Source organism: Bombina bombina, chromosome 4 (genome assembly GCF_027579735.1).
Source record: "Bombina bombina isolate aBomBom1 chromosome 4, aBomBom1.pri, whole genome shotgun sequence".
Lineage (NCBI taxonomy): Eukaryota > Metazoa > Chordata > Amphibia > Anura > Bombinatoridae > Bombina > Bombina bombina.
Genome location: NC_069502.1, coordinates 795,508,175 through 795,533,730, shown reverse-complemented (window position 1 = coordinate 795,533,730; position 25,556 = coordinate 795,508,175). Strand labels below are relative to the sequence as shown.

Here is a 25,556-nt window from a genome sequence, read left to right as displayed (position 1 = left end):
GATATTCTCTTCCCCAACAGGAAATGGCAAAGAGTCCCAGCAAAGCTGGTCACATGATCCCTCCTAGGCTCCGCCCACCCCAGTCATTCTCTTTGCCGTTGCACAGGCAACATCTCCACGGAGATGGTTAAGAGTTTTTTGGTGTTTAAATGTAGTTTTATTCTTCTATCAAGTGTTTGTTATTTTAAAATAGTGCTGATATGTACTATTTACTCTGAAACAGAAAAGGATGAAGATTTCTGTTTGTAAGAGGAAGATGATTTTAGCAGACAGTAACTGAAATCAATTGCTGTTTCCACACAGGACTGTTGAGATGAAGTAACTTCAGTTGGGGGAAACAGTTAGCAGTCTTTTCTGCTTAAGGTATGACTAGCCATATTTCTAACAAGACCATGTAATGCTGGAAGGCTGTCATTTCCCCTCATAGGGACCAGTAAGCCATTTTCTTAGTTAAACATAAAAGAATAAAGGGCTTCAAAAATGGCTTAAAAACTGGTAGACATTTTTCTGGGCTAAAACAATTGCTTTACTAGGCATATTATGCAGATTCTAACTAATTATTGGTATTATAATCTTGGGGAACGTTTAGAAAAACGGCAGGCACTGTGTTGGACACCTTTTTCAGATGGGGGCCTTTCTAGTTATAGACAGAGCCTCATTCTGGGACTGTATAGGGGTTAAATGTAAAAACGGCTCCGGTTCCGTTAATTTAAGGGTTAAAGCTCTGAAATTTGGTGTGCAATACTTTTAATGCTTTAAGACACTGTGGTGAAATTTTGGTGAATTTTGAACAATTCCTTCATACTTTTTCACATATTCAGTAATAAAGTGTTTTCAGTTTGAAATTTAAAGTGACAGTAACGGTTTTATTTTAAAACGTTTTTTGTGCTTTGTTGACAAGTTTAAGCCTGTTTAACATGTCTGTACCATCAGATAAGCTATGTTCTATATGTATGAAAGCCAATGTGTCTCCCCATTTAAATTTATGTGATAATTGTGCCATAGTGTCCAAACAAAGTAAGGACAGTATTGCAACAGATAATGATATTGCCCAAGATGATTCCTTAAAATGAGGGGAGTAAACATGATACTACATCATCCCCTACTGTGTCTACACCAGTTATGCCCACACAGGAGGCCCCTAGTACATCTAGTGCGCCAATACTTATTACCATGCAACAATTAACGGCTGTAATGGATAACTCCATAGCAAATCTTTTATCCAAAATGCCTACTTATCAGAGAAAGCGCGATTGCTCTGTTTTAAACACTGAAGAGCAAGAGGACGCTGATGATAACTGTTCTGACATACCCTCACACCAATCTCAAGGGGCCATGAGGGAGGTTTTGTCTGATGGAGAAATTTCAGATTCAGGAAAAATTTCTCATCAAGCTGAACCTGATGTTGTGACATTTAAATTTAAATTAGAACATCTCCGCGCACTGCTTAAGGAGGTGTTATCTACTCTGGATGATTGTGACAATTTGGTCATTCCAGAGAAATTATGTAAGATGGACAAGTTCCTAGAGGTTCCGGTGCCCCCCAACGCTTTTCCTATACCCAAGCGGGTGGCGGACATAGTAAATAAAGAGTGGGAAAGGCCCGGCATACCTTTTGTTCCCCCCCCCTATATTTAAGAAATTATTCCTATAGTCGACCCCAGAAAGGACTTATGGCAGACAGTCCCCAAGGTCGAGGGGGCGGTTTCTACTCTAAACAAACGCACTACTATTCCTATCGAAGATAGTTGTGCTTTCAAAGATCCTATGGATAAGAAATTAGAGGGTTTGCTTAAAAAGATTTTTGTACAGCAAGGTTACCTTCTACAACCAATTTCATGCATTGTTCCTGTCACTACGGCAGCGTGTTTCTGGTTCGAGGAACTAGAAAAATCGCTCAGTAAAGAATCTTCGTATGAGGAGGTTATGGACAGAGTTCAAGCACTTAAATTGGCTAACTCTTTTGTTTTAGATGCCGCTTTGCAATTAGCTAGATTAGCGGCGAAAAATTCAGGGTTTGCTGTCGTGGCGCGCAGAGTGCTTTGACTAAAGTCTTGGTCAGCGGATGTGTCTTCCAAGACAAAATTGCTTAACATTCCTTTCAAAGGTAAAACATTATTTGGACCTGATTTGAAAGAGATTATTTCAGACATCACTGGGGGAAAGGGCCACGCCCTCCCACAGGATAGGTCTTTTAAGGCTAATAATAAGCCTAATTTTCGTCCCTTTCGCAGAAACGGACCAGTCTCTAATTCTGTATCCTCTAAGCAAGAGGGTAATACTTCACAACCCAAACCAGCCTGGAAACCAATGCAAGGCTGGAACAAGGGTAAGCAGGCCAAGAAGCCTACCACTGCTACCAAAACAGCATGAAGGGATAGCCCCCGATCCGGGACCGGATCTAGTGGGGGGCAGACTTTCTCTCTTTGCTCAGGCTTGGGCAAGAGATGTTCAGGATCCTTGGGCGCTTGAAATAGTTTCTCAAGGTTATCTCCTGGAATTCAAGGAACTACCCCCAAGGGGAAGGTTCCACAGGTCTCAATTATCTTCAAACCAAATAAAGAGACAGGCATTCTTACATTGTGTAGAAGACCTGTTAAAGATGGGAGTGATACATCCAGTTCCAATAAGAGAACAAGGAATGGGATTTTATTCCAATCTGTTCATAGTTCCCAAAAAAGAGGGAACATTCAGACCAATTTTGGATCTAAAGATCCTAAACAAATTTCTCAGGGTACCATCGTTCAAAATGGAAACTATTCGAACGATCCTACCTACTATCCAGGAAAATCAATTTATGACTACCGTGGATTTAAAGGATGCGTACCTACATATTCCTATCCACAAGGAACATCATCAGTTCCTAAGGTTCGCTTTTCTGGACAAGCATTACCAGTTTGTGGCACTTCCATTTGGATTAGCCACTGCTCCAAGGATTTTCACAAAGGTACTAGGGTCCCTTCTAGCGGTTCTAAGACCAAGGGGCATTGCAGTAGTACCTTACTTGGACGACATCCTGATTCAAGCGTCGTCCCTGTCAAAAGCAAAGGCTCATACGGACATCGTCCTAGCCTTTCTCAGATCTCACGGATGGAAGGTGAACAAAGAAAAAAGTTCTCTGTCCCCGTCAACAAGAGTTCCCTTCTTGGGAACAATAATAGATTCCTTAGAAATGAGGATTTTTCTGACAGAGGTCAGAAAATCAAAACTTCTAAGCTCTTGTCAAGTACTTCATTCTGTTCCTCGTCCTTCCATAGCGCAGTGCATGGAAGTAATAGGATTGATGGTTGCAACAATGGACATAGTTCCTTTTGCACGAATTCATCTAAGACCATTACAACTGTGCATGCTCAGACAGTGGAATGGGGATTATACAGACTTGTCTCCGACGATTCAAGTAGATCAAAAGACCAGAGATTCACTCCGTTGGTGGCTGACCCTGGACAATCTGTCACAGGGAATGAGCTTCCGCAGACCAGAGTGGGTCATTGTCACGACCGACGCCAGCCTAGTGGGCTGGGGCGCGGTCTGGGAGTCCCTGAAAGCTCAGGGTCTATGGTCTCGGGAAGAGTCTCTTCTCCCGATAAACATTCTGGAACTGAGAGCGATATTCAATGCTCTCAGAGCTTGGCCTCAACTAGCAAAGGCCAAATTCATAAGGTTTCAGTCAGACAACATGACGACCGTTGCATATATCAATCATCAGGGGGGAACAAGGACTTCCCTGGCGATGAAAGAAGTGACCAAGATAATTCAATGGGCGGAGGATCACTCCTGCCACTTGTCTGCGATCCACATCCCAGGAGTGGAAAATTGGGAAGCGGATTTTCTGAGTCGTCAGACATTCCATCCGGGGGAGTGGGAACTCCATCCGGAAATCTTTGCCCAAATAACTCAATTATGGGGCATTCCAGACATCGATCTGATGGCGTCGCGTCAGAACTTCAAGGTTCCTTGCTACGGGTCCAGATCCAGGGATCCCAAGGCGACCCTAGTAGATGCACTAGTAGCACCTTGGACCTTCAACCTAGCTTATGTATTCCCACCGTTTCCTCTCATCCCCAGGCTGGTAGCCAGGATCAATCAGGAGAGGGCCTCGGTGATCTTGATAGCTCCTGCGTGGCCACGCAGGACTTGGTATGCAGACCTGGTCAATATGTCATCGGCTTCACCATGGAAGCTACCTTTGAGACAGGACCTTCTTGTTCAGGGTCCATTCGAACATCCGAATCTGGTTTCCCTCCAACTGACGGCTTGGACATTGAACGCTTGATTTTATCAAAGCGTGGGTTTTCAGATTCTGTAATAGATACTCTGATTCAGGCTAGAAAGCCTGTAACTAGAAAAATTTACCATAAAATATGGAAAAAATATATCTGTTGGTGTGAATCTAAAGGATTCCCATGGAACAAGATAAAAATTCCTAAGATTCTATCCTTTCTACAAGAAGGTTTGGAGAAAGGATTATCTGCAAGTTCTCTGAAGGGACAGATCTCTGCTTTATCTGTTTTACTTCACAAAAGACTGGCAGCTGTGCCAGATGTTCAAGCATTTGTTCAGGCTCTGGTTAGGATCAAGCCTGTTTACAGACCTTTGACTCCTCCCTGGAGTCTAAATCTAGTTCTTTCAGTTCTTCAAGGGGCTCCGTTTGAACCCTTACATTCCGTAGATATTAAGTTATTATCTTGGAAAGTTTTGTTTTTGGTTGCAATTTCTTCTGCTAGAAGAGTTTCAGAGTTATCTGCTCTGCAGTGTTCTCCGCCCTATCTGGTGTTCCATGCAGATAAGGTGGTTTTGCGTACTAAGCCTGGTTTTCTTCCGAAAGTTGTTTCCAACAAAAATATTAACCAGGAGATAGTTGTACCTTCTTTGTGTCCGAATCCAGTTTCAAAGAAGGAACGTTTGTTACACAATTTGGACGTAGTCCGTGCTCTAAAATTCTATTTAGAGGCTACTAAAGATTTCAGACAAACATCTTCCTTGTTTGTTGTTTATTCTGGTAAAAGGAGAGGTCAAAAAGCGACTTCTACCTCTCTTTCCTTTTGGCTTAAAAGCATTATCCGATTGGCTTATGAGACTGCCGGACGGCAGCCTCCTGAAAGAATCACAGCTCACTCCACTAGGGCTGTGGCTTCCACATGGGCCTTCAAGAACGAGGCTTCTGTTGACCAGATATGTAAGGCAGCGACTTGGTCTTCACTGCACACTTTTGCCAAATTTTACAAATTTGATACTTTTGCTTCTTCGGAGGCTATTTTTGGGAGAAAGGTTTTGCAAGCCGTGGTGCCTTCCATTTAGGTGACCTGATTTGCTCCCTCCCTTCATCCGTGTCCTAAAGCTTTGGTATTGGTTCCCACAAGTAAGGATGACGCCGTGGACCGGACACACCAATGTTGGAGAAAACAGAATTTATGCTTACCTGATAAATTACTTTCTCCAACGGTGTGTCCGGTCCACGGCCCGCCCTGGTTTTTTAATCAGGTCTGCTGAATTATTTTCTCTAACTACAGTCACCACGGTGTCATATGGTTTCTCCTATATATATTTCCTCCTGTCCGTCGGTCGAATGACTGGGGTGGGCGGAGCCTAGGAGGGATCATGTGACCAGCTTTGCTGGGACTCTTTGCCATTTCCTGTTGGGGAAGAGAATATCCCACAAGTAAGGATGACGCCGTGGACCGGACACACCGTTGGAGAAAGTAATTTATCAGGTAAGCATAAATTCTGTTTTTTCTGTTAGTTCTCTTTTCCGGTAAGTGTGGGGGTTAGAGGGCCTCTTCGACTTCCTTATCTTTTTGGCTGAGGAGTGTCACCCGTTTAGCATAGAGACAGTGGGACAAAAGCCTCCTCTGAGGATTACGGCTCATCTACGAGAGCAGTAGTTTCCTCTTGGGCCTTCAAAAAGGAGGCCTCTATGGATCAGATTTGTAAGGCGGCCGCCTGGTTCTCCTTACATACTTTTTCCAGGCTTTACAAGTTTGATGATTTTGCTTCTGCTGAAGCAGCCTTCGGGAGAGAGGTTTTGCACGCTGTGGTGCCCTCAGATTAGGGTCCTCCTCTCTTTTTCCCTCCTGTTAGCATTTTGTGTACTCTGGAGCTTGGGTATATGTTTCCCAAAAGTAAGGAATGCAACTGTGGACTCTTCACATATTAAGAAGGAAAATTTAAATTATGCTTACCTGATAATTTTCTTTCCTTCTATATGGGAAGATTCCACAGCGCCCGCCCGTGTTCTCCGATGGGCGGCCCTAAATTTAAATTTATTCTTATGGCAATTTTTTCACCCTATTTTTTTATACTGTTCCATGTTCCCTCGGCAGAATGACTAGGGTTATAAGGAAGTGGGGGAGTTATTTAAGCCTTTGGCTGGGTTGTCTTTGCCTCTTCCTGGTGGCCAGGTTCAGTATTTCCCGAAAGTAAGTAATGCAGCTGTGGACTCTTCCTATACAGAAGGAAAGGAAATTATCATGTAAGCATAATTTACGTTTTTACACATTTGAAACCCCGGTATGATTAAGGGATTGCTCCCGAAACGTTGCTGTCTTTGTGCTCAATAAATAATTGAATACCACATTTTGCTGCCTAACTTCTTTGGATTTTTCTAAACCCCTGTATGACACATGTGATCACCAAGAATGGCAATAACCTGTAGACGACTAAAGCACTAAAAGCGCTTTTTACCCTGAAGGGTGGAAAGGGCCCCTATTCTTCCTCCTCCTTTAAGCTACAGGTAGAAGTGACCTCATTCAAAAGGGCAGACTCCTCAAATGAGGGGGTCACTTGAATCTCTTACACAAACAAGGAAGTTGATAGTGGCTTCATTAAACCCCCAGAGTAAATTGCACTTTAAGTGCTACTGCAGGGTATCACTCTCTTTTAAATGAAAGTGGCTTAGGGGCTGAGACATGCATGTACAAAGCCCTTTTTCCCTAGCCACGTACTTACAAGGAATTCACTGACTCCATTCCCAGTTCCTGTGAGTTCCCGACACATCAAGTGGTCTTTTCATAAGCAGATGCACCCTCAGCAAGCTTTCATGAAGAAGATGCAGTCTCCTTCACCTGCTGTAGTAGTGCAGGGGGGCATAGGATTTGGTATGTAAAGGGGACCCCCAGGATAAGTAGTAATAATCCACACTAATAGAATAGATGCATATGATGAAAATGGGTTGTCATGAGAATTTAAGGGGTAATGGCTTTCCTATAACACCTTTGCTTTAAATGTATTTGGTAGACATATGCATTTTAATCCTTCCTTAGGATTCTTCATAGTAGAGACTAAATTAAAAATAGTTATTGCTTTAACATATAACTTGCGCCATTTAGAGAGACCAGTTAAAATGTTAAAAACATGATATTTGTATCATTGATAAATAACATTGCTTCTATTGTATTTCTGTCGAACAGGTAGATTGTATCATTGATAAATAACATTGCTTCTATTGTATTTCTGTCTAACAGGTAGATTCAGAGATTGTGATCATCCTAGTGATGGCCAGAGTGCAGATGTTTCTTTTAATCGTTTACAAAATGAAAGCAATCATGTGGAAAATGTATGTTTTACCCAGAAAACAAGTCTCATTGCACAACAGACAATTCATACAGACAACAAAGGATTTTCATGTTCTGACTGTGGGAAATCTTTTACTCAGAAATCATATCTAATTACTCATCAGAAGATTCATACAGGAGAGAAAGCATTTTCATGTTCTGACTGTGGGAAATGTTTTACACAGAAATCAAATCTTGTTACTCATCAAAAAATCCATACAGGAGAGAAAGCATTTTCCTGCCCTCAGTGTGGAAAATGTTTTCCTCTGAAATCACATCTTATTGTACATCAGACAATTCATACGGGAGAGAAACCATTTTCATGCTCTGTGTGTGGGAAATGTTTTACTCAAAAATCAAATGTTATTACTCATCAGAAAACTCATACAGGACAAAAAAAAATTGCATGTTCAGAGTGTGGGAAATGCTTTACTCGACGATCACATCTTATTAGACATCATGCAAGTCATACAGGAGATAAGCCATTTTCATGTTTGGAATGTAGGAAATGTTTTAGTCGCAAATCACATCTTATTACTCATCAGAAAATCCATACAGGAGAGAAAGCATTTTCATGTACTGAATGTGGGAAATGTTTTATTCAGAAATCGCATCTTATAACTCATCAGAAAATTCATTCAGGAGAGAAAGAATTTTCATGTTCTAAATGTGAAAAATGTTTTACTCGGAAAACTAATCTTATTATTCATCAGAAAATTCATACAGAAAATTAATAAATTTGATGTACAGAATGCGAGTGTTTGGGACTTTGTATTCTTTAGAGACTCCTTGTAAGGGCTGTCACTCTAATGACTATTGAGCTACATATGTTTGTGCTCCTCCTTGTATAGATCATAGCTCAAATAGGATTGCTTTTAGGTGTAAGAAGAAATGTTAGATTCCATAGATGGTAGTCACTAGGGATGTGCATTCGGATCCCTTAATGAGGATCTCATCATTGAAGTAGGCAGCCGCCCGTGCCATTCTAACTTTACGGATTGATTCTAGTGAAAGATCACCACACTAAGATCGGTGCAAATCCAGAACATAGTGTGGTGATCTTTCCTAATAATCAATCTGGCTATGAAAAGTAGACGGTCGCCTACTTCCACATTCAGCTTCTCACAAAGGATCTGAAGCCACTGTTCAAGCTAATCAAGTGCAAGTTAATGGCTGTTTCCATGCTGTTGATTGTTAACTGTGCCTTGAGGCTTCTCATATATGTTTCAGCAGTATCACTGGTTTAAATGAGCAGTTTCTAGTAAATATGCTTGAATACTTTGATCTTGCTGACATTTTCAGCTCTGAACTACATGCCCTGTGTACTAAAGTGGTTATGAGGATTAGTAAATTTTCCCTGCTTAAAGGGACAGTCAAAATTTCACACAAAGCATGCAATTTTAGTTGAAATGATTTTTATTGCAGTAAGTATAACAAATACAGGTCACATTGTTTATATAATACAAAACGAAACCCCTCCACCATCCCCCGATCAGAAGCTTTAGTCCATCACACAGTGATCCGCTATGGAGAAGTTATCTAAAGGTCCATTAGCACATGAAAGTTATCTTATAAAGCTATTGTGGCAAAAATCTTCAGTCCTGTGTTGTTGAGTAGCCAACTATATATCTAAATTTTTAGGGATGCATTGAAGGGAACAACAGTAAAAAACAAATCAGACAATTTCTCACTTCTCCCTTCTCCACACCCGACATATTTACTTTATATACTTTCCCCCCCCCTCCCCCTCCCCCCAACCCTTCAAAAACCAAACATAAACCAACATAAAATTAAATTACCAACAACTTGCCTGTCGCCTCTTTTCCCTTGCAGCAGATCCGAGGGAAGGGCCCCCACCAGTTTCTAAGCAAAAGTCGAATCGCAGTCGCCTGAGCAGCTTTGTGGATCGTCCCAGAGACCCCATCCGTAGGCAACCTATCCTAATGTCAGAGCTACATGCTCCCGCCCTCTATGTATCTAATGTCCTGCCAGGATCCAGAAGTTCCATATTTTTAAGAATTGTTCATAGTTATTTTTAATGTGGGCTATCGTTTCCAACATTTTATATGTAGCTTGAATCTTGTCCATCACCTCCCCCCATGAGGGTGCTCCTGATTTCCAATATCGTGCTAAGCAAATCCTAGTGGCCGTGCATAGTGTACGTATGAACGTATTGATAGGTGCATTAAAGGGTTTAATGTGTTCGTTTAACAATGCTTGTGACGGTGTTAGAGAGATAGTTTAAGATAAGACTTCGCTAAGTAACTCAGAGAGTTTGAACCATATTTGTTTGACCTGTGGGCATTCCCACCACATGTGGATATATGTCCCTGTTTCCACACAGCCTCTATAGCAAAGCTTGTTACCTCTCTGAGTATAATGGGATGTGACTATGGGGGTCAGATACCATCTGAAAGATGTTTTAATACAGTTTTCTCTGAAGTCTGCACTAATTAATCCTTTACTAGCTGTATATAGCATTATTTCCCATTCATCCTTAGAGTAAACTTTCTGTAGATCCCTTTCCCATTTCTCCATTATAGGGGATTTAGATGTGAATTTAGCTTTCTGTATTGCTAAGTATATAGCCGAGATTTGTTTTTTGTGACGTTTGGATGTGTTGCAGAAGTGCTCAAGTGTTGTTAACGGTGTTCTAGAGCTATGTGTCCTGAGTTTGGTGATAGCTGAGGTCACTTGTAGGTATAAAAACCAGTGTAGTTTCTCTGGGCTGATTTTTTCTTGTATTTGTTGATAAGTAGCTAATTTGTTATTATGCAGAAAGTCTGCAACCCTATATAATCCTTTGTTCCCACTTCCCCAAATGTGTGTGAAAGTCTGGATTTAAAATGGACTTAATTGGTCGCACTACCGAGTCCTGAGGGATTAGGTTTAGGGAATTGGAGAGCGAAACCCATGTTTGCATCATCTCCATCGTGAGCTTTGAGGCTGGCATTCCCCTAAAGGGTGTCTAGAAAAATCCCATAGTATCTCCTCTGGGGTTTTGTAATCTGTCATAAGCGTCTCCACTTGCACCCACACTAGGTCTTTTGGATTCTTACTCAGTAAAGTAGTTTGCGCCAGTCTTGCCGCTTGGTAATAGTGTATTAAGTTTGGTGTTCCCACCCCTCCTAACTGTCTGTGTTGCTGTAGGATCTGGGATGGTATTCTAGCTTTTTTGTTGCCTCTCAGGAAGCCCACCAAGTCAGTTTGTAGTTTGCTAAGATCAGTCAGGGGTACTTTAATTGGGAGGGCCCGAAAGAGGTATAGAAGCCTCGGAAGGATGTTCATTTTAATTGCCGTTAATCGGCCATACCATGAAAATCCGCCCTTTTTCCATGTATTTATATCTTTCCTTATTATTTTATATAAGGGGACATAGTTCAGTCTATATAGGTCTTCTATATTATGTGAGATCTTAATCCCTAAATATTTGATCGACTCTGTAGTCCAAGTAAATTCAAAGTTTGTTTCAATCAGTTTTTTAGTGTGATTGGGAAGGGCGATAGGGATAGCTTCACATTTTTCTAAATTAACCCTATATCCTGAGACATCAGAATAGTCCTGTAATACCCGATAAAGATTTGGGAGGGATATAAGTGGTTTAGTCATCGTAAGAAGGACATCGTCCGCAAACAATGACACCTTAAATTCCTGTCCTTTAAGTAAAACTCCGTGTATATCTGGGGTCAACGGAATCATCGCTGCTAATGGCTCTATGCAAAGCGCAAATAAAAGTGGTGAGAGCGGGCAGCCCTGTCTGGTGCCGTTCAAGATATCTATTAATTTTGACTGATATCCTGCCGCCCTAACAGTAGCTGTGGGGCATGAATAGATGCCTTTGATAGCCTGAACAAACGACCCATGGAAACCAAATCTATTCAAGACCTCTCTAGCATGTAGTCCCAGTCTATTCTATCAAACGCCTTCTCTGCATCCAAAGAGAGGACCAGAGAAGGCGTTTTCGACTTGCTGAGGTATTCAATTAAGGAGATCGTTCGTCTTGTGTTGTCTGGGGCTTCTCTATCTAAAATAAAACCCACCTGATCGGGGTGGATTAGTGATGTTAGATGTACTTTGAGTCTCTTGGCTAAAATTTTGGTGAAAATTTTTATATCCTGATTGATTAGGGAAATGGGTCTATAGCTTTGGCACAACTTTGGGTTTCTACCTGGTTTGGGTATGACTACTATTTTGGCCTGTAATATTTCGCGTGGGATTTCATTACCTTGTAAAATATCATTGCACAATGAAACTACATGTGGGACCAAAATTGTTTTATAGAGTTGATAATATTCGCCTGGGAAGCCGTCTGGGCCTGCTGCTTTACCCGGTTTAAGCTCTTTTATGGCATTAAGGACTTCCCTAGTTGTTATCTCTGCATTGAGCTCCTCTCCGGCCTCTTTATCTAAGGGTATGAGTTTAGCGTCATCCAAAAATTTAGCCCTGAGTCGGTTCGTCTGATCGTTATGCGTTACTTTTTCCCCGTCATAAAGATGGGCGTAGTATTGTGCAAAAGTGTTGGCTATCTCTTGGGGGTTTGAGGTGCAAGAGCCATCAGTTGTCTGCAGATATGGTATGGCAAAAGATTTAGTCCTCTCCCTAAGCTTGTGGGCCAGATACTTATCCGGTTTGTTTGAGTATAGAAAATACTGTGATTTTAATCTATGTGCTGCTCTCGCAGAAGTCTTGTTCATAATTGTAGCTAATTCTAGTCGTTTGGCCTGTAATTGTGTAAAAATGGTGGGTGATAGATTTCGCTGATGTGACCTGGTAAGTTCATCTATTTGTTTCTGTAGAGTATCTATTTGAAGTCTTGTTGTTTTAGTCAAGGCTGTTTTTTCCTTAATTAGTAGGCCTCTAACGAAGGGTTTATGTGCTGCCCAAATATTTATAGGGTTGGAAGTGGTCCCTACATTCAGGCCCCAATATTCTGACAGTGCTTTAGAGATAGATTCACGCGTCTTAGGGTTCTGGAGAACGTATGGGTCAAAGTTCCAAGATCGCGTCGCACTAGTGTGGAATGTCTGTTTGATATCTATTTGGACTATGGAGTGGTCCGACCAAGCACATGCGTGAATCTTAGAGGACGCTAGGTCTGGAATCAGAGTTTGGCTGATATAGACATAATCTAGTTTTGAGTAGGATTTGTGTGCCGACGAATAGTATGTATAGTCTTGTGTTCTCCCATATAGAGTGTCCCAGGAGTCTAACATATTATGAGAGAAGAACATCTCTTTTATTTTTTTAATTGTGGAGTTATGTCTCAGTTGTTTTTGGGATAGTGGGTTTTTATCTTTGTTTTGGTGGGTGTACATTGATACATTAAAGTCACCCCCCAAGATCAACCGGGAGTGCGACCACTGGGTTAGTAGGTGAGAAACCTGAGCAAAGAAGGATGCTTGTGTTTCATTTGGTGCGTATACATTACAAAATACTAACTGCTTATCATGTTGTCTCCCTTTAAGTATAAGAAACCTGCCCTCCGGGTCCCTAATTGTCTCTTCTACTACGAAACCTACCGATTGGTGTATCAGTATTGACACTCCTCTTTTTTTTTTGTCAGTTATTGAGTGAAAATGTTGTGTATAGCCTCTGGCCCAATATTTAGGTATGACCTCCCTGGTGAAGTGTGTCTCTTGCAGGAATATAATGTTAGCTTTTAGACTAGTATATTGGCTAAGTGCTGTTCTGCGCTTTAAGTCTGTATTTAGGCCTCTGACATTGTGTGATATCAGTCGAAGGTTACAAGTCATTACTCACGGTTTTACCAGTGGGGGGCCCTCCTCCCAGATCCGCAGTCTTTTCATTCTCTATGATTGCCCTTAGGCATTGCTGATATAGTTGTCTCGTATGAGATGATGCATGTAGGTAAACAAGTTGAGTCGACATGGCAAAAACAAAAATAAAAACATAAGAATTTACAAACATTAACAGTCTAATCAAGAACCATGTTAAAACATAAAAACAGAATCTGCTTCTCTTATATAAGAGAACCAGCAATAAAATTGAAAAAAAAAGAAACAAAGGGAGAGTACCATCAACCTCGCCCTCCCTCTTACACAGGTTGACCGTACTCTACCAATCTACCGTGCTAAAACTGTATATGTTGCAACAGAGTATGTTAAAAAAAAGAACAAGAAACTGGCATTAGAAAGAGCAACTACAAATCCTAGATATTGTAAAAAAAGGGAAAGGGGATAGCCCCCCATGGAGACCAACAACCCTTAAAATTCACAACCAAAAGAACCTTTTAACCTTCATTAGAACCCTTTTATCAGGATCCAGTGACCACTGAGGTTCTTCACCAACCACCTCCTTCCTCAATAGTAATAGTAAGTTGAGAGATACTAGAGTCCTCATCTCTCTCTTTACCTCAGTAGATAGAGCAAAGTTCTTTAAACAACAGATAAATAAGTGATACAGTGTCAAGACTTAGCTTTTCTTTTCGAGACTCTAGTCCATTTCTGTCTCTGCTGTGGAGTGAGGCTTGATGTTGCTTGGGATAGTTCTTCTGGTTGATTCAATTGTGGTATATCAGGAGGTTCCAATTGAAGCTTACGACATATATCCGGAATTTCTGAGACATCTTTTAGATTTAGTGATCTGCCATTGTGCTGGATGTATAGACTAAAGGGAAAACCCCAGCGGTATCCAATTTGATGTTTTCTTAAGAGTGTGGTAAGTGGTTTCAAATAGCTTCTCCTCTGGAGCGTTCTTATGCAGAGATCTTGAAAAAATTGTATTACCACACCCTGGAACTTGAAGGTTGGATGCTTCCTAGCAGCTGAGAGGATGCTTTCCTTTTCTGGGAATCTGAGAAATTTAACTATAACATCTCTGGGGGGTGCTTCATCCTTCGGTCTGGCCCGTAAAGCTCGGTGAGCTCTCTCCATTTGAAACTTCTCTTCCCCTATTTCTCCTGTTATAGCTTGAAATAGTTGGTGTAAGTAGATGGGGAGTTCTTCCGTCGAAATAGCCTCTGGAATCCCCTTTAACCGCAGGTTACACCTGCGGCTTCTATTTTCGAGATCTTCCAATTTATCATGCATCTCATTAACTTCCTGTTGCTGCATGGAAATCTTTTGTGTTAGATTAGAGAGGTCTTCTGAGGTGGAGGTTTCATTTTCTTCTAAAGTAGCCACCCGTGTGCCTAAATCTGTGATGTCTTGTTTGATATCTGCTAGGCTGTTGGTGACGGTATTTTGGAAAGCATCAATTTTTTCCCATAGTTTATCGAAATTTGTATTGATGTCTTGTTTAGACACAAGGGCTTTCAAGTCCGCTTTTGTAGCAGGGATAGCATCGTCATCCATGAGCTGAGAATCTGTGTCAGAGATATTATCTTCCTCTAGCCCCATATTAGTGGGTTCTGAAGTTTTCTCACTTCTGGCTGGCTTAAAGAATAGATTAGCTGTAGGCGGTTTAGACCCCTGAGCAGGTTTGTTTTGCTTCCTAACAGACATGTTGATAAAGGGTTAATCCCTGATTACAGAGTTTTTGATAATATGTCAGATCCAGCAAAGATTAAAAGAGCAAGCTAACCTAGTTAATCCTGCTCCTGCTTCTCGTCTATACTGCTATGGTCATAGAAAAGTTTATAGTGAATTATGTGGAGGACAGATGAGCCATCCCAAGACAGGTCTGGATAATGATGAGGAAAGAGGCAGATCCCCAGCCCCTATTTTCAGGAGGGTATTGTAGTGTCCCCTATAGTTATTTATTACAGCTACACACATACATTCAGCAAACCTAGCTAGCTTAATTGAGTTTCTCCCAGTTTTCTGGCTGAGTCCATCAGGCAGGGGCTAAGTAGTAGCGTGCTTTGTTGCAGTGCTTAAATAGCATAATGTCGTTGCTGGTAAGGGGAGATTGCTTAATCTTAGGTGTTAACGATATGTAGGTTGTAATATAGAGGCCCTCTTTTAAGCAGAGCCTGTCTGCTATTTGTAAATAACAGCTTCTGCACCTTATATTCGTTTCAGTGTAGTGTATTAGGCAGCTTTATCGCTCAGTAGTTAGATTAGGGCATTTTAAGTATATGCGTGACACGTGGCCGTTATACGTTTGCACCCTGCCGATGCCTTCCACCTTCCTTCAACATGCCCGTTATCTTAGATAAGTGATTGCAAAGTGCGCCTCGCATGCCTCATCTGTGTGGCCATAAGTAGTTTTCTTTCTATCAAGTGTTTGCTTTTAACCTACATAAAATACTCCCCCCTCACCTTTCTTCTTGCCGGAGCCGGTACAGTAAGTTCACTCATTTTGGTTGATCTGAAGCCTCGCCGGGCTTCTCTTGCCGTTATGATGCCTGTTACCCGGTTCCTGTAGTGTCCGGTGTAGCCGCTTAATAAAGGCCTCCTCTCAGGTCACAAATGCCATCTAGGGTGTAGTATGTGGTCAATTGTTGCGGCACAGGACCGTTCAAATGCAGCCACGCCACACTTCCAAAATGGCGCGCAGCATCGGGTAGCTCCGTTAGTCTCAAGTTTCCCCGTTAGCCCTAGGTGTCTGGGAATGTCCACAAAAGTGTTCCGGTGTATGCACCTCTTAGCCCTTAACTTCCAGGGAGTAAATTCAGCCCTGATTTCCTTGTATGCCAGCCATCTAAAACAGTTCAGCACGGAGCTCACAAATTAAGCAGCCATCACTCTAAGGCTTCAGGCTCCGCCCCCCAAAGCATGCAATTTTAAACAACTTTTCAATTTACATCTATTATCTCATTGGCTTTACTCTCTTTTTGTATCCTTTATTGAAAAGCATAGCTAAATAGCCTCAGAAGCAGCAATACACTACTGGGAGCTAGCTTCTGATTGGTGGCTGCACATATATACCTCTTGTCATTGGCACCATATGTGTTCAGCTACCTCACAGTAGTGCATTGCTGCTTCTTTAACAAAGATACCAGGAGAATAAGCAGATTTGATATTCAAAGTGAAATGGAAATTTGTTTAAAATGGCATGCTGTATCTGAATCATGAAAGAAAAATGTGAGAGTTTCATGTCCCTTTTAAGGGCTTGCAAGGCCAACTGTAACTTCATTACTGTAGATCAGATTTTATACTACTCTATCTGTTTAATCTTTTTTTGCTTGTTTTATTTGTTAAAATGTGATGTGATCAATATTTTTTGACTCCATAAATGCTTAATTTCTAAATAAAATCTCAATGTTAAACCTCATAGAAGGTGGACTCTCTTCTGATTAGCTGGAACATATTAATCTGATTTGTTCTGTTGTAGCTGAATATTGCTGGAGTCTCCCTGCTGGTTTCTAGTCTTTTTTCAGTACCCAGGAGGCCATGCTGACTGCCTGACAGCTCCTCATTCCAGCTACCTCATCTACTAAATAAAACTAATAAATTGTTATGTTTAGAAAAAAAAAAATCTAAATTACTTTTTAAAAAGTTCATGACTCGTTAATTTGATAACCTGTAAAAATCTGCTCCTCAGGTGTTTTATAATGACCAGGAATACCAGTGTCCTCATGTAAGGTATAGGGGGTGTAATTGCTTCATGAAACATTTGAAAATGTTGTGGATGTCTGTGCCCACAAATTATTATCAGCATAAGATAATTAAAGTCATAAATAAGATAATTAAAGTCATAAATTATTAATACAAATGTTTTATTAAAGTGAAGGTAAAGTTACCTTGACACTGATACAGAATCCAATTATTTTTTTAAAATGAATAGGACTTTCATTCATGATTGTTTACATTATTACTTCAAAAACCTTTATTTTCAATTTCAATTCCTTTTTTGCCGATTTTTCACAATCATCCTGTTTTGTATTTTTTTTTTATTTCTGGTCACGTTTTTAGAGAAACCAGTTGAATTTCTGGCCGTTAGGCGGCTGTGACCCGACGTCATCCGCCTACTTGATATACTGCGCATGCGCTAGAGTCTATTTCTCCATCAAAGACTACACCGGGCGTTCTAGTTTTGCACATGCGTACTTTTGCTACTTAAGGCCGGTTAATGTTGGTTGAAGGGAGATGGGTGCGCTTAGAATCGCGCATGCGCAGTTAGATTGCTCATCGTTAACGCGCTCCTGCTGTTACGTATAGAGCCGGGTGTGATCACTCTATACGTAACAGCACATTACAAACCGGATGTAGAGGTTGGGAGGAGTTATGGACATAACGGTAGGGAAAAATATAGTTTAAAAAAAAAAGACAAATATTTTTTTTTTTTCTAAAATAAAGTTAGCAGTTAGCAAATTCTATGTTCAAGGAATACATAGATATATTCAAATTACATAAACTTTACCTTCACTTTAATAATGAAGCAACAATAGAAAGTACAGGAACATGAGTGTGTGTGTGTATACTTGTTACACAATCTCTTCAAATTCCAAGTTTTAAACAAATCCATAGAAGGCCGAAACTATCGTCTGGGGTTGTCACGTTCCTTGCTCAGAGGAGAATTGCCTGGTATTTCGGGGCTAGACTGACCTTACTTGGCGGGATCAGACTGATATGCTTTAGGAAAGTTTTCCTCTGTGAAAAGCACAACTGGGCTAAAAGAGGCTGCTCCTAGGTGGTAACTCGCCATAGAACAAGCTACTGAGCTGTTGTTCATTCATGGTAGAGCGCTTCTCTCTTTGTATGCAAATTTTAAACAAATCCATACATCCAATTCTTAGCACTGTCTCAATACTCCAATGTGAAGTCTATGGCATTTTCAACTCATACCCCTGGTTTTTAAATCTCAAATATATCAAAAACTACTAAACCTGATTACTTCAGATCAGTTTTGTAGTGATCCCCAGTCCGGATATAACTACTAAATTACAGCCAAATATGTATTTCCACTCCAAAGATATGAGCATTTAAAAAAAATATATATATACATATATATATATATATATATATATATATATAATGTAAAGCAGCTCTGAAATTGAAATCATAGTGTATGTATGTATGTGTATATAATATTGTGTATATAATATATATATATATATATATATATATATATATTTACAGTATCTCACAAAAGTGAGTACACCCCTCACATTTTTGTAAATTTTTTATATCTTTTCATGTGACAACACTGAAGAAATGACACTTTGCTACAATGTAAAGTAGTGTGTGTACAGCCTGTATAACATTGTTAATTTGCTGTCCCCTCAAAATAACTCAACACACAGTCATTAATGTCTAAACCGTTGGTAGCAAAAGTGAGTACACCCCTAAGGTTAAATGTCCAAATTGGGCCCAATTAACAATTTTCCCTCCCCAGTGTCATGTGCCTCGTTCGTGTTACAAGGTCTCAGGTGTGAAGGGGGAACAGGTGTGTTAAATTTGGTTGCATAAAAAGAGAGAAGCGCTCAACCTGGGAACGAACAATAGCATAATAGCTTGTTCTATAACTAGTTACCACCCAAGAAGCAACCTCTTTTTGCTCAACATGTGCCTTTCACAGAGAAGAACTTTCCTGAAGCATATCAGTCTGATCCTGACTAAACTATGTTTCGGCCTAATGTGGGCCTCGTCAGTGAGGTGCAGCCATATCCCTCTAGGCACACTGAGCAACGGGTCCATGTCTGCATTTCCCACATCACACTTAAGGGTGATAATTTGCATACATAAAAAGAGAGAACTGGAAAATGGGTCGAACAATGGCACTATTGTAGGCAATCCCCTATAAGGGGAAGGGGAAGCAGTTTACACAGAAGGATTTGGTGTATCTGGGACCCTTATATGCTGATTGCCAATGTATAAAAATTTATCTATGCTGATTGCCAAAGTATAAAAATTTCTTTGCATAGCAGGGCTGGACGCTGGGAGCTGCGGTTTAAAGGGCTGTTACATTCTGAGAAGTGTACAGTGTTACGACGTTTGTTCTGTTTATAGAGGGCACATGGCTAACTTTTTTTATGGCGACATGTTTTTGTATATTCTGCGACCCACACTGCTGATGTGTCATCTAAGTCAAAGCTTTTGGCTATTCCTTTCAAGGGGAAAACCCTATTCGGGCCTGACTTGAAGGAAATAATTTCTGGCATTACGGGAGGTAAGGGTCATCTCCTACCTCAGGATAGAACTACTAAACTGAGGGGTATACAAAATCATTTTCGTTTCTTTCGGAACTTTAAAGGAGTCCCCTCTTCTTCCTCGTCTTCCGCCAAGCAGGAAGGGAATTTTGCCCAGACCAAGTCCGTCTGGAGACCCAACCAGACTTGGAACAAGGGTAAACAACCCAATAAGTCTGCTGCTGCTACCCAAACAGCATGAAGGGGCAGCCCCCGATCCAGGACCAGATCTAGTAAGGGGCAGACTTTCTCTCTTTGCCCAGGCTTGGGCAAGAGATGTTCCGGACCCCTGGGCGGTGGAAATCGTGACCCACAGGTATCAACTGGAATTCAAAAATTTTCTCCCAAGAGGGAGATTTCTTCTTTCACGATTGTCTGTAGACCAGATAAAAAGAGAGGCGTTCTTACGTTGTGTAAAAGACCTCTCTACTATGGGAGTAATTCGTCCTGTTCCAAGACTAGAACACGGGCAGGGGTTTTACTCAAATCTTTTCGTGGTTCCCAAAAAAAAAGAGGGAACGTTTAGACCCATTTTAGATCTCAAGAGTCTAAACAAGTTTCTCAGAGTCTCATCTTTCAAGATGGAGACCATTCAAACAATTTTACCAATGATCCAGGAGGGTCAATATATGACTACCGTGGACCTGAAGGATGCATACCTTCATATTCCTATCCACAAGGATCATCATTAGTATCTAAGGTTTGCCTTCCTGGACAAACATTTTCAGTTTGTGGCTCTTCCCTTCGGGTTGGCCACAGCACCCAGAATCTTCACGAAGGTTCTAGGGTCCCTTCTGGCGGTTCTCAGGCCGCAGGGCATAGCAGTGGCACCTTATCTGGACAATATTATGATTCAGGCGTCGAATTATCATCTAACAAAATCTCATACAGACACGGTGTTGTCTTTTCTGAGAACTCACGGATGGAAGGTGAATCTAGAAAAAAGTTAACTAATTCCACAGACAAAGATTCCCTTCTTGGGAACTAAGATTCCCTTCTTGGGAACTAACATAGTCATGAAGATTTTTCTGACGGAGGTCAGAAAGTCAAAGATTCTAAATACATGCCGAGCTCTTCAGTCCAATCCTCTGCCATCAGTGGCTCAATGCATGGAGGTAATTGGATTGATGGTGGCAGCAATGAACATCATTCCGTTTGCTCGATTTCATCTCAGACCACTGCAACTGTGCATGCTCGGACAGTGGAATGGGGATTATGCAAATTTGGACCAGGAGACCAGAGACTCTCTTCTTTGGTGGTTGTCGCCGGATCATCTGTCCCAAGGGATGTGTTTCCGCAGCCCCTCGTGGGTGATAGTGACAACGGACGCCCGTCTACTAGGCTGGGGTGCAGTCTGGAATTCCCTGAAGGCTCAGGGTGTATGGACTCAGGTGGAGTCGCTATTTCCAATCAATATTCTGGAATTGAGAGCAATATTCAATGCGCTTCAGGCGTGGCCTCAGTTGGCTTCAGCCAAAATCATCAGATTCCAGTCGGACAACATCATGACTGTGGCTTACATCAATCATCGGGGAGGAACGAGGAGTTCCTTAGCGATGACAGAAGTATCCATGATAATTTGATGGGCGGAGGCCCACTCTTGTTATCTCTCAGCAATCTACATCCCAGGAGTGGACAACTGGGAAGCAGACTTTTTAAGATGACAGGCTTTTCATCCGGGGGATTGGGAACTCCACCCGGAGGTATTTGCCTCACTGATTCTCCAATGGGGCAGACCGGAATTGGATCTAATGGCGTCTCGACAGAATGCCAAGCTCCCAAGATACAGATCCAGGTCGAGGGATTCTCAGGCCGTAGACTGATAGATGCCTTGGCAGTGCCTTGGTCGTTCAACCTAGCTTATATGTTTCCACCGTTTCCTCTCCTTCCCCGGGTGATTGCTCGGATCAAACAGGAGAGAGCTTCAGTAATTCTAATCGCGCCTGCGTGGCCACGCAGGACTTGGTATGCAGATCTAGTGGACATGTCTTCTCTGCCTCCGTGGAAACTTCCAGTGAGACAGGACCTTCTCATTCAAGGTCCTTTCTAACATCCAAATCTAATTTCTCTGCAGCTGACTGCCTGGAGATTGAACGCTTGATTTTATCTAAGCGGGATTTTTTCTGATTCGTCATCGATACTTTGATTCAGGCACGTAAGCCTGTAACTAGGAAGATCTATCATAAGATATGGCGTAAATATCTTTTTTGGTGTGAATCCAAGGGCTACTCATGGAGTAAAGTTAGGATTCCCAGGATTCTGTCTTTTCTCCAAGAAGGATTGGAGAAAGGGTTATCAGCGAGTTCTTTAAAGGGACAAATTTCTGCTTTGTCAATTTTTCTACACAAATGTTTGACAGATGTTCCAGACGTTTAGTCTTTTTGTCAGGCTCTAACCAGAATTAAGCCTGTGTTTAGACCAATTGCCCCACCCTGGAGTTTAAATTTAGTTCTTAATGATCTTCAAGGGGTTCCGTTTGAACCCATGCATTCCATAGATATTAAGTTGTTATCTTGGAAAGTTTTGTTTTTGGTTGCTATTTCTTCTGTTCGTAGAGTTTCTGAGCTTTCAGCTTTATAATGTGATTCGCCTTATCTTATCTTCCATTCTGATAAGGTGGTTTTACGTACCAAACCTGGTTATCTTCCTAAGGTTGTTTCTAATAAGAATATTAATCAGGAAATCGTTGTTCCTTCATTATGTCCTAACCCTTCTTCTAAGAAGGAGCGTATGTTGCATAACCTGGATGTGGTCCGTGCCCTGAAGTTTTACTTGCAGGCAACTAAGGATTTCCATCAATCATCTCCATTATTCATTGTTTTTTCTGGAAAGCGTAGGGGTCAGAAAGCTACGGCTACCTCTTTCTTTTGGGCTGAAGAGTATCATCCGTCTGGCGTATGAGACTGCTGGACAGCAGCCTCCTGAAATAATTACGGCTCATTCTACTAGGGCTGTGGCTTCCTCATGGGCATTTAAAAACGATGCTTCTGTTGAACAGATTTGCAAGGCTGCGACTTGGTCGTCTCTTCAAACTTTTTCCAAATTTTCCAATTTTTATACTTTTGCTTCTTCTGAGGCTGGTTTTGGGAGAAAGGTTCTTCAAGCAGTGGTGCCTTCCGTTTAGGTTCCTGTCTTGTTCCTGTCTTGTCCCTCCCTTTCATCCGTGTCCTGTTGCTTTGGTATTGTATCCCACAAGTAAGGATGAAATCCGTGGACTCGTCATATCTTGTAGAAGAAAAGGAAATTTATGCTTACCTGATAAATTTATTTCTTCTACGATATGACAAGTCCACGGCCCCCCCTGTCATTTTTAAGACAGGTTTAGATTATATTATATTTTTTATCAACTTCAGTCACCTCTGCACCTTTGGCTTTTCCTTTCTCTTCCTAACTTCGGTCGAATGACTGGCGGTGGAGGGAAGGGAGGAGCTATATATACAGCTCTGCTGTGGTGCTCTTTGCCACTTCCTGTTAGCAGGAGGATAAATCCCACAAGTAAGGATGAAATCCGTGGACTCGTCATATTGTAGAAGAAATAAATGTATCAGGTAAGCATAAATTTCCTTTTTATTATTGAAAATTAAAATTGTATTCAACACAAACATTCACAAAACACTCTATTGTTAAAATCAACCAAGTGAGATAGATCCAATGTGGTAGGTGATGTGATACTATTCAAGTATTTAAAGCCTTGGTTATAAGAATTCCAAGTACCACAATTGTGAGTTACTAGTATTAGTCTAATACCTAATTAGCGATGTGTCTGCCTAAGTGGTGGGAATATAAATTTCTAGCTTGATTCAGCATATGTTAACACAGACAAGTAAGATTAATAGGTTGTACGTAATCCTACTGAAGTACTTGCGGCATGTATGCCAATTACGTTGTAGGTAATTCTACTATAATACTTGTGACATCTGTGCCTCTTGCTACAATCTTACTGCTGTGGCGCTCAGGGGGTAAGAACCTGAGTCAAGTGTTATAACAAATATAACAAGTTCAGGGAGCTGTCCCTAAATATGGGTTGGTGATATAGCAGTTGGTAACAGTAAATAGTGTACTGAAATCATCTTCATTTATATAGCAGAAAGTTCAGAAGATTGTTGCTATAATATACCGTATTTTTCGCTCCATAAGACGCACTTTTTTCCCCTTCAAAAGTAAGGGGAAATGTCTGTGCTTCTTATGGAGCGAATGTGACTGCCTTTGATAAAAAAAAATTACCGGTAAGTGAATGACACCACACAGTGACCTGGCTGGCTGGCTGACCCGGCTACCCGCCCCGGCTATTATTGGTTTAAATTTGTTGGCACTGTGGTGGTCTGTGCACGCAGCACGTGCGTGTGTTGTCAGACTCAGTCTCGGAGTCATAGAGTGGAGGACTGGAGCGCGAGGTGGAGCTCACTTGCCTGATGTCACTCACTCTGAGAGGGAGGAATCTTGCGGGATGAGCCGCGGCCGCCTGACATCTCCAAGTGAGTCATGACACAGGCTCACACACTGCAGCACCATCCATCCATCTGAGCCAGGTGAGGTGACTGAGTGAGCCCGGGGGGGCTCTATGAGGAGGGGTATTTCAATTTCTACTAGGATGGGGCCTGGGGGGGTCTCTCTGACTCTGAGGGGGCCGAAGCGACCAGGCACACACAGTATGAGTGTGTCATTTAATTAAAAATTACTTCTTCACTAGTTACAGTACCGGTAGTTTCCTTCCTGTCCTGATAATTATATTGGTATCAATTGATGGTTGACCTGGCAGCAAGCAGCCAGCACCCAGGTTCTTTATTCTACTGTTGACTGCTGTTCTACACCATTTGATTCAGAATATTTTTTTTCATGTTTTTTTCCTCTAAAAAACTAGGTGCGTCTTATAGTCAGGTGCGTCTTATGGAGCAGAAAAATATGGTAGCTGTGTTACTATGTTTCATAAAAGACAGCTTGGCATTACTTTTATATTTGCAGTATTGCACTTCTGATGATTGTGCTAGTTAGCTGATTCTGTGTACACTATATAGGTATGATGCAAGTAAATGCCACTTGTGAGCGCTCATGACCATATTAATTCAGGGATTTGGGCTTTATATGCACCTTATACCTTTATTGAACAATTGAAGGGGAATTGAATATGGTCCAATGCATTGTAAGTAAAGATCAACTTTATCACTGCATGCCAGGCATCTTAAAATATTTAGCCATCACAGTTATTTTTTAGTTGCTATTGCGCAATTGGATCTCACTATATGTCTAGCATCTCTGATGGAAAACCACCTGGCAGTTGATTAACCGTTTATAGAAAGATCATCACATATTATATTTTATATCTGATCGACTTATAGCAGTACTGGTATGTCCAAGTCTGAGTTCTAACGGTTAATCTGTGCTTACTTAAATTCTGATATGACCTTGACGGTATGGGACATATATTATGCCTTATATATACCCAAATTATAACGTTGCTGGCTTATGACCGCTTTGGTTTATAACCGTTAATCTATATTGGCTACAATATCGAGATAAGACTAGTTGTGATTTATATAATACTAGTAATTGGTTAGTTCTAATCCCCCTTAAATTATAAATAATATGGCAATATTTACATCTTCTATATATTGTTTAGCATAGTCCCCTATCCATGAGACTTAACATCTTGTAATAGATAAAATTGGGTGATCACTTGTGCCAACAGCGTAGACATAGATATTGGCATGACCTCTTGCTAAATTATATACACCATCTTTTGAATCAAATAAGTATATTCTCATGGATAGAGAAAATATGTGCCACTAATCAGCCAATTATTTTGTGAAAATGCAGGTAAACCCCAACTTCGGTTTGCTAGAATAAGATAATATGAGCGTATCAGCATATTGTGAAATACTGAATGCTGCTACTCACCCCACTTGTGAATAATACCAGGAGCGAGCCCCATAGGATTGCCCCGTGCTTAATTTGCTAATTAGGCTAGATAGCAG

General features: G+C 41.2%; 1 protein-coding gene across 5 annotated transcripts in view; it reads left to right on the top strand.

The window, feature by feature from the left end:
- The window catches only part of LOC128657005 (gastrula zinc finger protein XlCGF17.1), a 136,793-nt gene extending 128,491 nt beyond the window's left edge, over window positions 1-8,302 (top strand). For 4 of the 5 annotated variants that reach the window (XM_053711225.1, XM_053711226.1, XM_053711227.1 and 1 more), the window contains one exon: window positions 7,461-8,302. In XM_053711225.1, coding sequence (XP_053567200.1) covers window positions 7,461-8,284 — 824 coding nt within the window. In that variant the 3' untranslated portion in view covers window positions 8,285-8,302. The remainder of the gene's footprint in view (window positions 1-7,460) is intronic. The other variant, XM_053711228.1, reaches the window with a different exon arrangement.
- The last annotated feature ends 17,254 nt before the right edge of the window (window positions 8,303-25,556 follow it).